Here is a 17996-nt window from a genome sequence, read left to right as displayed (position 1 = left end):
TTGATTTGTGTCCGATTTCCAATGAAGAACCTAAGGAGACTAAAGTACCGGTTCACAAGCCACAAAGTGAGGAACCCTACATATTATGTGTTCCTTCTGTTGATGAAACAAAAGTTTACTTCTTCTGGGATTTCAAGTTCGGCAAATACAAAGGAAAAGTTTCGTGGACACATCATAATCTTCATTGTTATTTTCCTTACTGTGTGTTCTGTAATGCATGCTCTGAAAGGATTGATTTTCATTATGCACAACCTTGAGGACAAGGTTGTTTTGAAGGGAGTAGGAATGATAGGGTCCTGAATATGGTAGTACTATATTGGGTGTCTATTTAGGCAGTTTGTGTAGTTATAGGTTGTACGTTTATGTATTTGGCAGCCTATATATATATGCGTGTGTGTCTGTAGCATTATGATTATGACTGGAAATGATATTGTTCTTGTACCTGTGATATCCCTATCCTGATTCTATGAATTCTTCTCCTCCTTTGTCTGTATTTGTCTCTTCTTTATCCGTTAATTCTTCTTATTTCACAAATGATCATTGATTGATGAGTTTGGGACTCATCACATTACTATTCACTATATCATTTGGCCACAAGTCTTGACTTGTACCTATCAATTGAACTATCAACTTTACCCCATACTCCCTTTCACAACATAAGATGTTCATATGCCAGGCGTGGGAGCAACAAATCCCAAGTCCTATTCCGGTCTAAAGCGTCTACCTCATCTTGATTCATAGAGAAATCTTTATAAACAATATTACAGACCTTTAGTTGGCTCAGACTAATTAGTCAAAATAGATGCAAAGGAAGATGGTACTAATTGTCTCGTGTTGTGATACAGTATGTTGGATATGGAAGGGCTATATGTCCCTCACTGTCCTCCTCGATTATTTCCCCTATATACCCCCTCAATTTTCTTTCCTAAATACCTGACATTCATTTATGCCTTCCATAGGAAATGATGATAAACTCTTACGGGGATGGGTTATGGGTCAGGGACTGGACGAGGTGAACGTCCTAAACATCATGAACCTTAGGATACGTATTGGGATACTTCGGGATGCTTTTGGAGGATACGATCGTATGCTGCATTTTGTGTTGGATAACAATTCTTAGAGATCAAGGATCAAGTTGAATGACTCATAAAAGGGCTTGTATGGAAATACGTTAAAAATCTGACGCACCGCCACAGTCGTCCATTTAGATGCAAACGTATGGCCACATGGCGCACAATCCGGATAAAAGGACTTGCATGTAGTTATCATTTAAAAACTGATGCACCGCTACGTCGAGCCATTCAGAGTATAACATATGGCTAAATGGCGAGAGAAACCGAGATAAAGAGGTTTGTTTCGTTTTCCCCTCCCATTACTCTTTTGTCTCACTTTTACTTTTTCTCTGTCCATGTCTGACTTGTTAGTCGTTTTAACCAACAAAAAAAACATCTGTACTTATCCTTGACCAAAGCAAAACTAGACATATTAGATAGAAAAAAGAAGATGAACAAAAGAGAAGAAGAACAAGAGTGAAATCATTTGTGGGAGTATGAAAGATGTCTAGGAGAAGATCTCTGTGGTTTTTCTTTCCGTTTTGCATTTAGATCGGCATTTAACAACTCAAATATTTCTCTTCTCCACTGGGCTTGCTTATTCAGGTAGATAGTTGAATCTATGTTTGTGTTTTTTATACTTGCAAGTTGTAGTTGTTTTGCTTAATTATAAAAAAATGCTAGAAGAGAAGAAAAAGTAGATATGGATAAGACAGGACAGGCACTTCGATTGTGATATAAACCAGATGGTTTATGTTGTTGCTTCCATTTTATTCTTCTTGCTTCCTTAATCACAAACAAACCCCAATCTGCGTAGATATTTTGGGTGCTTTCTTTCAGAGATAGTACCACTGCTTTCTCTAAAATATAAAACCATATTAGGGTCCTGGGTTGATGAAGAACATGCATGGAGATGGTACTGAACTAAATCACGAGGAAAAACCTGATGAAGAAGATGATGATAGAAGAACAAGTCCTGGTACTGACTATGAAAATATGATGAATTGGGAAGATGAGGTACTGGTAGGTGCCGTAGAAGATCTGCTGCATGTGGATGATAAGTATATGTCTATGTCTTACGAAGATTTTCCACCTTTACCTGATTTTCCATGCATTTCATCTTCATCCCCATCTTCTAAATCTTCTTCTTCTGCACCACCGTCAACTTCTTTTATGAATCAACAACAGCACCATATATCATCTGCATCTTCATCATCTTCATCAGCTTCTTGGGAAGTTGGTAACTCAGATCATATAGAACAAGGAAATCATGGAAAGAACTTATTACCTACTGCAGATTCAATTGAGATTCATCAAGATGAGCTTAATAGATTAGATTCTGGAGACTGCATGGATGTTATGGAAGGTTTTGGTGAAATGGGTTTGGTTGATACTGATGATATTTGGGATCCCTCTTGTTTTTTTCCTTGTGGAGAAGAATTAAATGGGTTTAATAAAGAAGTCGAGAAGTGTTTGGTAGACAGAGAAAACGTTAACCATGATAACGAGGAGAAGAACAATAAGCCATCTGAAGATCTTGCGTTGGTTTTCTTGGAATGGCTAAAGTCAAACAAAGAAACAATCTCTGCTGAAGATTTGAGAAGTATTAAACTTAAAAGATCTACAATTGAATGTGCAGCCAAGGGACTTGGTGGAGGAACACAAGGAATGAAACAGCTGTTTAAACTCATCCTTGAATGGGTTGAAAACAATCATCTTCAAAGGAAACGATTGCAAGAAGAAGGCCAAGCTTCAGCGTTTCCAGCTTCTTATAGCAGTCATCAAAACCACAACCCTAATTCTCATGAGTTCAGTTCATTTACTCCTGAATCTAATTTTGTACCAACTGTTAATCCATGGAATGTATCACCAAGTGCAGTAGTACCTCCATCAGATTTTGTGTCTGATCCAATGGCATCAGGAGACGCAGTTTATCCACCAACGGAAACCATGTATGGTTTCAACAATGGAGATCCATCTATTTTTGTTCCACAGTTTAGTCAAAATCCCTACCTATCTTCAGCGTTTGATGCATCTTACCATCTTCAAAAACGGTCACATCATCAGCCACCGCCACCAACCCACCATTTCTCACGCACTTCTCATCGCTATGGTGCTTCATATCATCATCAAGATCCTCATGTTCATCATCTTCAACCAGCACCACCTCCGTCGAGATATGTCTCGAACTACCATCAGAGACAGTATCAACCATGTCATCAAATGTTCCAGGGTAGTGATGGATCCTTAATTAGATTAGGTTCCTCAGCTACCAAAGAAGCAAGAATGAAAAGAATGAGTAGGCAAAGGAAGATTTTTTCTCATCATCAGAGACATGCATAAAACAATCACCAAACAAATACAACAGAACAGCAACAAACTAGGGATTTGAATGATACAGCGGAGACTCTTTAACAAACTCTCAATAATCCAGCTAATTGGGTGTTCCCGGTGATAGTTTTGGATGGTCTGCCACAACCTGCGATCCACCGTCGCAGGCCACGGAGTCTCTTAGCTGTCACAAACAAATCAATATGGAAAATCGACGCTATGTATGGTTTTTGTACTGTCCTCTGATTATTACTTTGTTTAGAAACCATTTACTATGCATTTACTTTGACTATACACACGTAGCAGTTAATGAAAGAAAACTATATTTGATCAAAGCTTGAAGTAACAGATGATGGAAGAGATCGGTTTAGGTTTTATGACATACATTTGGGATATGGAAGTTTTTAGTTCTTCGGTATATTCACCAGTATACGGGTCCATGGTCTTTTGTGTTTGTGGCTTTGTGCGTAGCAGATTCATAGTTGTATTCTCATACTGGGGATTTTGTGTGTTGCAATGGTCTGCAAGCCTCCCTTATTTGTACGTCTCTTGTAACTTGCTCAAGATTCCAAATTTGTGAACCCCTACCTTATGGGAGATTTTTCGGCCAAAAACCAGATAACTTATTCACATAAATTTAAAACACAAGTTTCGACAAGAAATACTCCCTCTCTTCTTTTGTTCTGATCTGCTTGTAATGATCACTTGCTTGGTTTATCATCATATTCATTGTGTTCATCTTGCATGGTGCTGGCTAAAAATCTAAATTTGCATTCTTTTTCCCCTTCAACCTTATTCTATAGCATCAATGTTCGAAACACTGGCAGTACATTTTCATGGCTTAGAGAAATTTCCTCGGGGAATTTCTTCACAGAAGTTGATTGGAGAAAGTTTTGATTTCTGGCCATTTTTCCACCCAGTCCCTTTCACAGCTGATAATTTCTTTTTTGTTCTTATCAAATAAAATTTTCAATCAATACATAAATAAGGTTACAGCTCGGTAAAGAAGTTGTAGAAAGACCAGAGGGTTGGAGAAGAATATTTTTATTCCCTGTATTTAGGAAAATTTGTTGTGAAATTGGATAAAGGATGTCTTTCCCTAATGCCACATGTGAAACTAATCACATGATCATTGGAGAAGCTGTAAATATAAAATTCTAAATATTAGAGAAAAAAGTAATTTTGTCTCAAACCCATAAAATTTAATATCTTTCTTTCACTTATTCGTAGATATATAATTGGTTAAAAATATTTCCAATTTTATTTTTCATCAATTATTAATAAAAGTGTGAAGACATCTTCCAAGTGAATGTCTAAAATTAGAGATTCAATTAGAGGATGTCTAACATATTTTTAACCACGTCATCCTTAAATCAATGGGTCGAAGACGATATTTTATAAATATTGTTGTATGGTCTATGTGAATTAAGATTATTTTTTTCTTCACACACATTCCATTAGAGAAGCTATAACTACATTAAAGAAACCATCTGGTCCAAAGAGATCGATAGCTTTATGATCATTGATTCTTCAAGGTCTTTTTATTCAAAACAAAGATTTTTTAAATCCTGAACTGTTTTATTTTTTTCTTTAGCTTTTTTGGGTTTTTCAAATACATTATTGTGAAAAGAAATAAAATCTATTTCCTCGTTGGATATGCTCATCAAAGGAAGGCCCTCACGATTGATAATTTGGCTTGAACCATCTATTGACCATCTTCTTTTAAACTGTGTTTGCAAGACGTGTTTGGAGATATATTTTGCCGATTCATCATGATAATCGGTCAATACCACAATGTGTTCAACATATTGCAATGGGTGAAAATAAAAAATCTGCTCATGGTTTCAGTATTGATATCAGGTTAATGGTTTGAGCAGCTCCGACTGAAAGAAAAAGAAAACTGGAATTTGGCAACGCAGTTTTTGACTGGCATGCAACTTTATTCTGTTTATTTAGTTTTTTTCTTTCTAGTTTTCTTCTTTCATCCCCACTTCTTTTGGACTCTTTCGAGCTTGTAATTAAACTATCATATAATATCTCTCTTTTATCCCATCAAAATAAAATAAATAAATTAGTTAACACAAAGAAAGGGTAAGTTAACTTAGGTCCAAAACTAAGTGGCTTCTGAGCAGAGTTAGCTACATAGATCAAATACTTGCCTGAATTTATTTATTTATTCATGTTTTTTTGTTTGATTATGTGTTTGACTGGACCTTTCTGAAGTATTAGCAATTTGTACGTAATTAAATTTCCGAGTCTCTGTAATTCATTTAGTTTTCTGGAACCCTATGTCTAATGCTTACTTATTTTGCTCTTTTTTTTAGGCTCCCGTCGCAGGACCAAGCGCAGGAATGCCTGAACATATTGCCAATACGGACAGACCGCCAGGTTATCTACTGTCCCCCTCTGCGTATTACTTTGAACCAGGCGGGGAAGAAGGAAAACGACTAGGTTGGTTTTCAACAGCTGCTCATGATACCCGTAGGAGTAAGCCTGTCTAAGCTGTAATCCAGTAGCTAACGATTCAGCTATTACTAAAGATCCTATGGTGAGTTATCTTGGTTAGTCATGGTTTGAATTCAGCTCTTATTCCGACTCCTAATACTCTGTTTTGAGCATGTTACATGGAGGATCTCTGCAAACTAGGAAGAAAATACCTCATGGATTCTTATATCCACCTTTAACTTTAAATATGGTACTTCACAACTATGATGTGGTGCGCAAACTCTGATAAAAGGCCACTTTTGTTCTAGAAATGGGATAATAGAGTCGATTGTGTTAATAATGGATGAAGAAAGCTTAAGGAGTGGGTTGCGCAGGTTGAGCTTGGTCTACTCATTACCTTTGTTTCTATGCCTGAGGGTGGTAAAGATATCAAGCAAATACACTTCAGGTACTTCTTTCTGTAAGATATAAGGATGAGGTAGTTCAAAGAAATCTCTAGTCTCTGGGCTATATGGCTCCATGTGAATATTGTTTTCATTTCAATCACTAGTAGAAGAGTTGACTCAGTAGTGGACTAGTGCTCAAATGTTAGGAAATGTATGCTTATGTCCTGTGTTTGATTTACTTATGTCTAATTAATGGTGACCTGGGATTGAGACTCTGTTAAGCTAAGATGATTCTCTTGAGCATTCATTTTACAGATAAATCTTATGTTGTATGTAGAGAACATGGGAATTCCTGAATATGTTGAGTGAATTATTTGTAGGTTGTTTGATATACACAGATTGATTCCCCCCTGAAGCTGGACTAAGTTTCCTTTCCTGTTCTTTTGGTTGATGACTGAGATTTCCCCCTTTTATAGTAGAATGTTATTCGTGTAATGATCTGTATGCTTGGTCTGATGTAGTAGATTCGGCAGAAATTTGTCTGATTTCTGTTAGTTCTGGTTCTGGTTCAGGAATGAATTTGATTCAGACAGCAATTGAATGAAATGGAATATACTGTTTTCTATTAGCCTTTTGGATTGTGTATATATTAGTTTTGAATTTGAATTACATGTGCATAATTGGAACGGAATATATCGTTTGTATAGGGTAAATTTGGGTTAAAAATTTAGAGGAAAGATCACAACTTTTAAAACTGTCTTTTAAAATGTCTTTAGATCTCAACTTTTCAAAACCTTATGTTCTTTGCATAGGGTAAGATCACACTTTTCGCTGCAGGAGAGTTGTTATCTATAGAACACTCTTTAGATTATACTGGCAAAGATCACAAACAGCTAGTAGTTAGATCACACTTTTTAAGAATGATCCATGTATGTTTATGTTGTAGTGGTGCTAATCCCTGGAAATTTTTACTGAATTAAGGAAATATCAGTTAGGATTGAATATGCATATATATTCCGAGATGTCCCTGGGCTACTAAAAGAAATGTGCGTAGGGTTAGTTGATTCATGATTAAGGCTTACTTTGTTTTTCTTACTAAATTAGTTTATCCTGATTGCTCATGAGATGGATTTCTAGTCTATATGTGTGGTTGTTTGTTTTTATGATTAGGAGGTGTGAACCTACTAATAAAATATGGTACTAATGTGGAACTAATTGGTATCGTCACTTTCTTTTAACTAATTAAGGTATTAAACCAAGGTATCTAAAGTTAGCCAAAGATATTGAATGCCCAATGGGTAGTTGAAATGGAGTTTTGTATGTCTAGCTCGAAACTTAGCAGTACATGCATCACTAAGGATGAAGTTTTACATGTCATACTTCCGTGACTTTATCTTGTTATGTGTGGTAAGCCTTAAAATGAGATGGCTTCGTATTCATGGATTGTATTTATGGGAAGTGAGTTTACAGTCGTATAGGCTTTGCGTAAGCCTCTACTGAAGTATGATCTTATTCCTATGAGGAAATAGTGAGACAACAGAATTTGTTTCCAGATACAATTGTATATGTATGTTCTGAACACCCCATACCATGTTATTGCAGATATACTCCGATATAACCCTAAGGTTAAGGATTGTAGCATGAAAGAGAGTTTTTCACTTACACTATTGATAGGACTCTGGGGATACGAGAGTTTAGCTAACTTCCGATAGAGCCTTATTATTATGAACTAATTGCTTGTGCTAATTACAACAGTGTATTTGTAATCTTCAAAAAATAAATAAAAATAATATTATAACTGTACAAATGACCGCCAATCTTCATTTGTTCCCAGATGGCAGAGGATGTAATTGAGATCCTACTCACCCTCCTTTGCTTAATTTACTATGCATGCTCTGTGATGTATAGAAATTTGAAATTATTAATTTAATTATTCCAAGGTTTTTTCATGAATTTATGAATTTACTCCGAAGGGTCTATTTAATTTTTTAGACTTTAGTTATCTCCCCAAGTGTGAATCTCTGGTGTACAAAAGAATTTGACAATCTTATACTTGCGATTATATGACCGAAGCTTAGCCGGTGGAAGGATCCAAAAACTTTCCCAAAAGTTGTATTATTTATTCCACATTGGAACTCAAAAGTATACTTATAATTAATCAAAACGATATATGTTAAGTCCCGTTTGGTGTGAGTTGCAGTAGTCTCCAAATGTAGCATGTGAGATATATGATGATGAGGATCACCATGTCACAATTCCTTCAATGTATTCCATGTGTTCATTCATGTTAGTGCCATGTGTTTATTCAGGTTCATCATTACATAGGCTTGAGCAGGCTAACATATGATAACGAGCTCATATGACTATCTACTGTCAACAATAATAAGGATCTCTCAGTTCATATGCCCCAAGTTTATACTTTGGATTCGGTATATTTACTTTCCGAAATTACTGAAATCATTACAGACATCCATTCCTATTGTCCACAAAAGATATAACAATGATTCTCGTTTTCGAAGTCATTCACCAACAATATGAATCCCAGTTTTACAACTCAATCACCAATGCTATACTGAAAAATAATGGTGGAAATGTAGATGGTTAGTTTTCAGGCACGCACCCTTCCTTTCCATCTCTGGCCTTCTACAAAGAATAATCTATCGTTTATTTTGGGGCTAACATCTTGTTTCTGTTCCAGTCCAACTCCACTTTTTTCGTGAGGTTAGTCAATCCCACTCATAGATGAGCGGTACTTCCATATGTGAAACTGCAAAGAACGTAAATAAGTGAAGGTAAGTGCGTATGTATTTCTTCACACAGATGCTAGAAGTTGTTGTTCTTCCTAGCTGCAATATGAAATCCCTTATGACGATATTGAAATCTCATATGTGCATGTTTCGAATATAGCATATTATCTTAAATTATGTGTCTTTAAGCTTCCCTACCTCTGGACAGTTTCTCTGTTGTAGCTAGGAATATAGCATATTATCTCATATTATCTTAAATTATATCCATTCAACAACCAAAGGTTGGATTTCACAATTGATCGATACAACGCACAACCTGTGATATTTCAATTATATAAATATGGATATCATTGTCCGCTAGGTCCATGTCACTCAGTATTCCATAGGCCTGCCTGTTTTAATAGCCAAAGGGATTACTAATCGACAATTATTTTTCTACGATCTTGAGAACTGTAACATCCAGCTTTACATAATTAATCTACATGGGCTGATTGTGAACTTGTGATTATATGTGATATTACCTTGGTCAAGCGCAACCACTGGATACTCTTTAGGCAAAAAATAGTTCCGGTTGTCTACTTCTACGAATCAGTGAGTGGAAGAAAAAATGATTCATAATGAAAGCCATATTTCATAAGACCTTGATCAGTGCTAAAAATTACTAGGATAAATGCTTACTTCATTATTTGTTGCATATGATGAAGACGTATATTTATATTTCTAATGCCTTAAAGCTGTTATACAGAGGCAGCAAAGCCTGTGTAATACATTTAACGCACCAAACAGCCAGTGCAGGCAGTCCAAAGCCCTGACCTCCAAAATTCCACCACCGCTTTCACTCCTACTGGCACCACCCCCGCAAAAGCAAGCATACATCCACACCCGTAGTGAAAATGACAAATTATACTTAAAATTAATGATTTGCAGGGATCAATTAGCAACACAATAGTGTGATTATATCGTTACCCTCAGTTGGACACTTAGGAGGACTAAAAACAATATTTAGTATATACAATCTATTGCATATTACTTGGTGAAACTTGGTATGAATAGGCCTCATTATCACAATTTTCTACTTCCCTCACCTTCAGAGAAATTCTGCAAAAATAAAAATAAAAAAATAAAATTATTCAACTTAAGATAGTACTGAATTAATTCATACTATCATTAAAAACCAAGTGATTTCACATCACTGAATTAATTCACATCACTAAAAACAAAGTGATTTTCACAAACCCCATCAAAATCCAAATTTTCAAATTCATAAACAATGAGTGCAACAAAGTAAACCCACAGAAGATTAAGAGCTTAAAAACATTTGATACTAACACAAAGAAGATGATTCAAAAGAGATGTTTAATGTTAGCTACCAGATTTCATGTCAATTCTATCAACATGTCCCGGCTCCCATACTTAGAGAAGAGATGTTCAAGATACGTTCAAAACTCGCACAAAAAATAGGCCTCATTATCACAATTTTCTACTTCCCTCACTTTCAGAGAAATTCTGCAAAAATAAAAATAAAATCAAATGAACAAAAATTTAAAACCCAGAAAAAATTCAAGCGAGTCAAATATAAACCCTAATTCAATTTGAGGGTTGGATGAAGAAGGAGACTTAAATAGTTCTCTCTTATCTGAAGCTCTGAATTATCAAACAAAAAGAATTATAGCAACACTGAAAACATGCTTGGTTAAGGTATCGACACATACATATAAGTACAAATTTGTGGACAAAAAAAGATAAGCATTTCAAAGCGTGCCATCGATCGTTAAAGAAGACCGAGTCGTCAGATTGGGGAAAGCACTTTTGTTTTCAGTGTTTTCAATATCATTGTGGCGTCAGATTGGGAAAACCATTAAGAGTGTGCAGGAAACAAAATAAAATTCAACAACCAACAATGACCAAAACAGTATTAAGATTATAGAGAAGTATTTGAATAGTCTGTATAATCTTACTAAAAATAAATACAAAGATGGATCATGATCCAGAAATGTTTCTTCAAATAAGAATTTTAGTATGCGAGGATGAGAGAGAAAAACAAATTAGGGAAGGGTACCTGAGAAGCCCTGTGTTCATTAAAAGAAGAATCTTTTGGATAAACATTATATCAAAAGATAATCATCAATTGATCGAAAGAAGAAAAAAACCCTAAATATAAAATAAGCCATACCTGGGATGAATGCATCAACTCGAGGGATATGTCTTGAGAGAGCATGCTGAAGAAAGAAATGGAGAAATCTGGGAAGATAATAACCTCTCTTGAGGTTTATGTAGGGGTATTTCCAAGGGATATTGTTCTAGATAACATATCCTAAGCCAACTATTTACTCTCTGGTAGCTAAAGAATGAGATGCACCAAATCCTATGCCCACTATTTTTCATCATATCTCGTCAATATAGGGTGCACCAGTTTTGTTTCTATTTTTTTTTTTATTAATAAAAAAAAAATGGTTCCAGACGGTTTTTGTAATTATCATATTACTGGTGGTTGAGATAGATGGTGATAAGGGATACAAATCTTTCACCGAGTGCCGAACGATTAGTTAAGAAAACTACTTGATTTTTTTTTACAGAAAATCTAGTATTTCAATCTTGGTAGAATCAGGTTGGTTTTAAAGGAAAAGTCAAAACTTAATTTCTAACTTGTAACTAATAAGATACTTAAAAGAGTATGCAGAGCAAGGAACGCCTAAGATTAGAGTTGCAGAGCTGGTGTGAGCACCGATTTTTTTTTATTTTGCAAAAGTTGGTGGACATGCAATTTAAAAGTAAATAAGTTGGGAGTTTCTATGGATCGTTCAAGGGTAGAGGATGTGTTGGATACGAGATTACATGTTGATGGTTGTAAATTATATAGTTTGTGATTTCAACTTGTACTGTAACCTGGTAGGACCAACAACGATGCCTTGAGTCGAAAAACAAGAGTTTTAGTGATGCTAGAGAGAGTGTTGGAAGTACACTGCTGCAACTCAAAGATTGTTGATTGGGTTATCGAGCTCAAGCCGGTACACTGGTTGTAGTTCAGCGTGGACTAAAGGTTAAGCGAAGGATCTGTTTATGAGATAGACGGTGGACATAGATCCAGGTCATGTATGCATGTGTACAGGTTAGTGACAAATTAAACATGCGATATTTATTGTAGTTCGGTGCAATATAGTTGTGTAATGCACCCATCTGATAGAGAAAAAAAAACAAACTTGGACTCTTGAACGAGGGGATAGCTATGAAATGTTACTTAAGGTGTCGCCAGTGAAAGGTTTGAGATTAGGGGAGAACAGAATTCATCCAGGAGAATTGTTAGACCTTTCCGTGATAGAAAAAATAAGCATTTTAACGTATTAGTTATAATTGGTCAAATTGCATAATGCATTTTGTTGTTCTATCATACTTAAGGATACTTAAGGGAAGTAGAACTAGTTAAACCAGTTGGTAGCCTATATGAATCAGCCTAATGTCACTTCTGAAGATAAACCAATTGTACTCAGTAGTGCTAAGAAAACAACTTGGATCTAGGTTAAGTGAAATTGCAGTGCAACCCACAAAAGAAATAATCTTTTGAACATTTGTATCTTTGAATCTTTACTAGGAAAATTCGTTCGAGTTCGGGACGAACTCTTTTTCTTAGGTGGTTAGACTGTAATATACGAGTTATCCATAATTATTAATATACGAGTACCCCTTAATAAGTTGTGGTCTCCTGATATCACACATCTAGGTTATACTACCTCTCTTTTAAAAAGACCGTCCTCTATTCCATTTCCTTTATTCCAATTCCGTTAGTTTTAAAATTGTATCCAACTTCTGTTTATAAGCGTATTTTTTCAATGAACTCTTTATTATAGTCTTTTAATTTTTATATTCATAAATGCATATTAATGGGACATAATCTAAAATATTAAAGAAATTTGTACAATTAAGGAAACAAATATATCCTTCATTCATTTTAAAAGACAATATATTTGGCTCTAAGAATTAAATTCCCTAAAGAGTTTATACTCCATAAATTCGATATCTTTTAATTTTCCTTTTTTATTTCCTATTTACAATCCTCTTAACAATTTTAGGCAGTTTTTAATACTTGCATTTTTATTAACATAAAATAGGCAAATAATTAATGGTAGTCAAGTAAAGTATTATGGTCTCCTTAATATTTTGACAAAGTCAAAACGGACTGTCTTTTTGAAAAGGAGGGAGTATAAAACAAACGGAAAATGGGTCATTTGTCCAAATATTTTTAAACATGGTTCAAATGGACGAGTAAAACCTATTATGGGTAAAATGGACACCAAAAAAGTAGCAAGGATGAAACTAGATTCATCCTGACTTAAACTTAAAAAATAGCAAGGATGAAACTGGATGTATCCTGATGTAAAATAAAAATAAGAAAAAAATATTCAAAATGGGTAGGATGAAACTGTTTACATCCTGACTATTTTTACATCTTTGTCCATTTAAACAGTATCAAAATCTAAATGTCCTTTTCACCCAGAAATTATTGATTTTGGTCTTTTTAGTCGATTTTGTGTAAAACAAACATCACAGTTCAGTTACTCCTCATCTGTAAGAGGGAGAAGCCTGCACATGCGTTGAGAAGATTACTTAATAGTATTGGAGGCATTGTTGATTTTGATTTGGTAAGTGTTTGATTGTGTTTTCTATGTTCTTTTACTTGTTTCTTTATGGTCCGTTGTTGATACGAATGATTTGTACGGTGATTTCTTCCGTCTAGGGTTTGCGATGTGAAGTTCCAGTTAAGCATCGGATTTTATTTACGAGGACCACCATGGAATTAAGGCAAGTTTTCTTTAGACTCTTCATTAGGGCAGATTTAGGAACCGATTTAACTTGTTATAGAATGGAAAACCTAGACTCAAATCTCTCCATGCTATTATCAAACACTTATATATGGTTGCTCTACTTTTAGTTCTTAATGATTGTGTATGCATTTTTCTTTACAAGTAGGAATAATGTTTGTGTCCTAATTTTGGGTCTTAAGATTTTAGTGATTGTTAGAGTTTTTGTAATAATCCTATGTATGTGGTGTTTATGGAGCGACTAAAGGAGGGAAGGTTGAAGGAGTGCTTGTGGTCGATCTAGTGACCACTTTTCGTATGTGTGGTATGAATTTTGCTAGTTCCCTGATTGTTCGAATTTAGCTAGTTCACCGATTGTTGGATATTTGTATTTCATGTACTCGGCAATATGTTTCGTTATGTCGTTGCAACGTAACTTTATAAATCATAAGAGAGGGGTCTAGTTATCTTGTGTAGTGAGAATTGGTTTCCTAAACAGTGTTATGATGTTTACTAATGATCTCACTCATATATTTTTGTGAACCGTGTTGGTAGTTGGACGGACAAATGTTGTTCTTATTTTGGGATTTGCATGAGCGTGTGTTGCATTCGAGGAGAATTTTTGGATTTGTTCGTATGTGTAGTCATATTGTGAGAAATGATGAGTTGTCAGTTTCAACTAGTTTAGTTTTCTTTGTATTATGGCAGACTCAAGGAATGGAACGAAATGTACTGGCTGTGTACCGTAGATTTATATGTAGGCTGAAGTTATAGCCTACAGAGATGTGGTTTTAGTAACCCTATTGAAATGTATTGGATGCGTACCGTACATTTCTGTGTAGGCTAAGCAGTAGCTTACAAAGATATGGTCGTAGTAACCCTACTGAAATGTATTGGATGTGTACCGTACATTTCTGTGTAGGCTAAGCAGTAGCTTACAAAGATATGGTCGTAGTAACCCTACTGAAATGTATTGGATGTGTACCGTGCATTTCCATATAGGCTAAAGTAGTATCTTACAGAGATGTGCTTGTAGTAACCCTGTTGAGATGTATAGGATGTGTACCGTACATCTATATGTTTCCTAAAGTTGTGGCTTGGTTGGGTTAAGTTCTTCGTAACACTAATAATATATATGTATATGATATTTCAATCCGTTGAATGTATTGTGCTGGATTCTACTTTGATCGCACTAGCTTTATAATTGGATACTCTTATAGGATTATTGCCTTCCAAAATTTAATGGTCTGAATACGTATATTGTTTTATTTTTTATTATGAGATGAGTAAGTATACGGTAGTTCTACATTATTTCTTTTTTTTGCAGACACCAAGCCATATTTCTATATGTGTTAACATTATATTAAATGTTTAGAATAATCTTAGTAGTTGGCTGTTTATTTTTTTTTTTCAAGTTGCTAATTGTTTAATTATTTCTCCCAAATAACTAGTTTCATTAGTATAGTATCTTCTACGAAATTTATTATGTGCTAATGACCACTTTATGTACTGAAGTTAAGTTGAATTACCGAATCTTGTCTTAATGTTGAATCTATGGAGAACTTGCTCGGAGTTTAACTCTTGTTGATAAATTTACAGGTATTAATAATCAAGAAGTTGCATAGCTGTTTGATTTCCTTATGTCGGGTGATACTCCAAGAATATATAGTTGAGGATGGGAATTTTTACTTTCCTTTATCATGTGTTAAGAACTATCGCGAGGTAGTGAAGGAACTAGAGTTGACATCTCTTATAAATTTTTGGATTAGAAATTTCTTTGAGAGTTGTAATATTTTAAAATTAATACGACTGGAAGTTTTAGTACAAATTGACGAGGTGTTTTTCAAAATAGTTTTATGGCATTAATTGGTAGACTTTCATCAAAGGTAACAGCTTAATCTTTACGTAAGTGCCTGCCGGGCTTATATGAAATTGAGGGCTGTTACACTCATGTCGTTCTTTCTACAAAATGAGCGATATGAGAAATTCTTGATTTACAATGCTGCACCTATTCAACTTTTTGTATTTTTATCTGCCGACAAATTTCCATGATTTCAGCTTATCTATCTACACGTGTCAATTTCCTTCTTTTCACCGGCATATTCTGTTTTAACCGGCCACTCCTTTACCTATTTATTAACTGAACTTGAGGAGAGATAAACTTTTCCTTTCTTTACTTCGTCTTCCCCTCTGATAGTCTTCATCTTCTTTTCTTCCTCCAAATTTCTTCATCCTTTCCTTGTCAGAGTCTCGATCTTGATTTTATTGTTGTTCTCATGGATCTTCAACAAAGGTTTGTGTGTTCCATTGGTCTCTTCTCTTCTTTCATCCGATGATTATTATTGTTGTTTTTACTATTACCTTAATTCCCATACTGTGTTTTGCAGCACCAGTTCTTCCTCTAGTAATACTAAGATCACGATTTCCAACCCCAGATTTTCTTCAACTTTGAAGAACAGAGAATCTCAAAAGAGGAAGCCTTCTCACAACAAAGGAGTAAGAATTTTTTTTTTTTTTACAGAACAATATTGTTGCCTCTATTTCTTATCTGCGTTGTTTTCGCAGGATTCCGATCGTGAGATTAACGACGGAAAAGGACCCAAACTTAAGAGAATTCGCAAACTTTCAACACTTAGTACCGATCTTGTTGTTCCTGATTTTGATATTACAGAAGTCACTAATCCATCTCACTTTGATACTCAAGTTCGCACCAATTCTAGTCCTCCTGTACAAAGCTTAATTGTCTCTTCCCCTTCAAACATTTCTATTCCTCTTAAGGAAACTTCTCCCCCTAAAGAGAATGTTCTAACTGGTCAAGGAGCGAAGGAAGTGTCAACTCCTGCCTCTGTAATCTCACCAATCGTGGATCGAACCATCTCTACTTTTGTGAATTTTCAGACACTACCGCTTTACAGGATAATGTCGACATTCCTGCTCCTGTGGATAACATTACTCCTTATCCTTTTGTTTCCACTCCATCTTATTCTTCATTCGCCTCCTTTTATTTGGAACCCATTTATATTGATAAGAAAATCTTGGAGGGTGTAGACCCTGCTTCTCAAGCTTTGTCTGATATCGTCAATGCTGCTCTCTTGTCCATTAAAGATCCTTTTAAACTTCGCATTTGTACTGCTCTGAGCAAATTATTGTGTGATTTTCCTCCCAACAAGGCCACAAGGAGCGAAATCTTCTCTCAAATCGACTCAAGTGTCCATATCGCTCTTGACGTCCTGGTAAACATCCTTTCATATATACTTTTCTAATTAGGATGTCATACTATATTTTGATCCTTATTTTTTTATTTTTCAAGAATCTCATCGTCGCATGATCTTGGCTAAAGGGTATTTTGAATCTGATAATTCCAAGCTAGAACTTTCTCATAAGAATGCTTCTTTAGAAAAAGAGATCAATAGATTGAAAGAAGAACTCCAGGTCTCCACCCTTGACTCTGAAGACCTTCGTAACAAAAATCAGGAACTCAGAGGTACCTCTTCTTTACTTTCATAACTCGCTTTAAGGTTATCTTTTCCTTTTGTATCCATGTTTTTTGAATCTCTTTATGCGCATGTTAAGATTTAAACCAGAAACGAGTTTCAGAGAGATATAACTTTCAATTTCTCACCGAGGACTCTCGCGAGGATAACGAGAAATTGCAACTTCAAATAAATCAATTTAATATCATATTTGCTTGATTAGATTGACAATTTAACACATGAGAATGTTCATTTAACCCAACAAAATGAAACGTTGAGTGCTCAAATCTCCCATCTATCTAAATTATTGTATAGTGTTGATTTAAGACATCAAACCTTGTCAGGGGAGAATCAGAATCTTTCCAAGGAGAAACGTTCTTTTCTAAAGAAAGAGGCGATGTTTTCGCGTCAATATCGAATTCTTCAGAAAACTTGTGACGAGCAAGAGAAAACTCTTCACTCATTAAGGAGTCAGCATGATGAATCGATAAAAGAATTAACCACCCACAATGAAAAGATTATTCAAAGTAAAATAAACATGACCGTGAAAATGAATCATCTTCGACAACAACACAACCAGTTAAAAGAATCTCATGATGCCCTTAAGAAAAAGAATGCTTCCCTTTCTGTGGATGAGAAGAAAATTCGATCTCATCTCAATGATTTAGTTGGTGATGATTTTGACAAGGCTATGGAAAGTATGAAAAGTAGTGATGTCGCTTTATCTTAGTTTCTCCTTTCGCAGAAGGAAGGTAGTCGCCTAAAG

At 35.2% G+C, this 17996-nt stretch overlaps 1 protein-coding gene across 1 annotated transcript; it reads left to right on the top strand.

Annotated features, from left to right (window-relative positions):
- Positions 1-1955: 1955 nt before the first annotated feature.
- On the top strand, positions 1956-3395 carry LOC113344140 (B3 domain-containing transcription factor ABI3-like). The gene has a single exon (XM_026588173.1). It carries the CDS (start codon positions 1956-1958, stop codon positions 3393-3395), a length of 1440 nt encoding a protein of 479 aa, XP_026443958.1.
- Positions 3396-17996: the final 14601 nt, after the last annotated feature.

Source organism: Papaver somniferum, unplaced genomic scaffold, assembly GCF_003573695.1.
Source record: "Papaver somniferum cultivar HN1 unplaced genomic scaffold, ASM357369v1 unplaced-scaffold_74, whole genome shotgun sequence".
NCBI lineage: Eukaryota > Viridiplantae > Streptophyta > Magnoliopsida > Ranunculales > Papaveraceae > Papaver > Papaver somniferum.
This window is presented reverse-complemented; position numbering and strand designations above follow the sequence as displayed.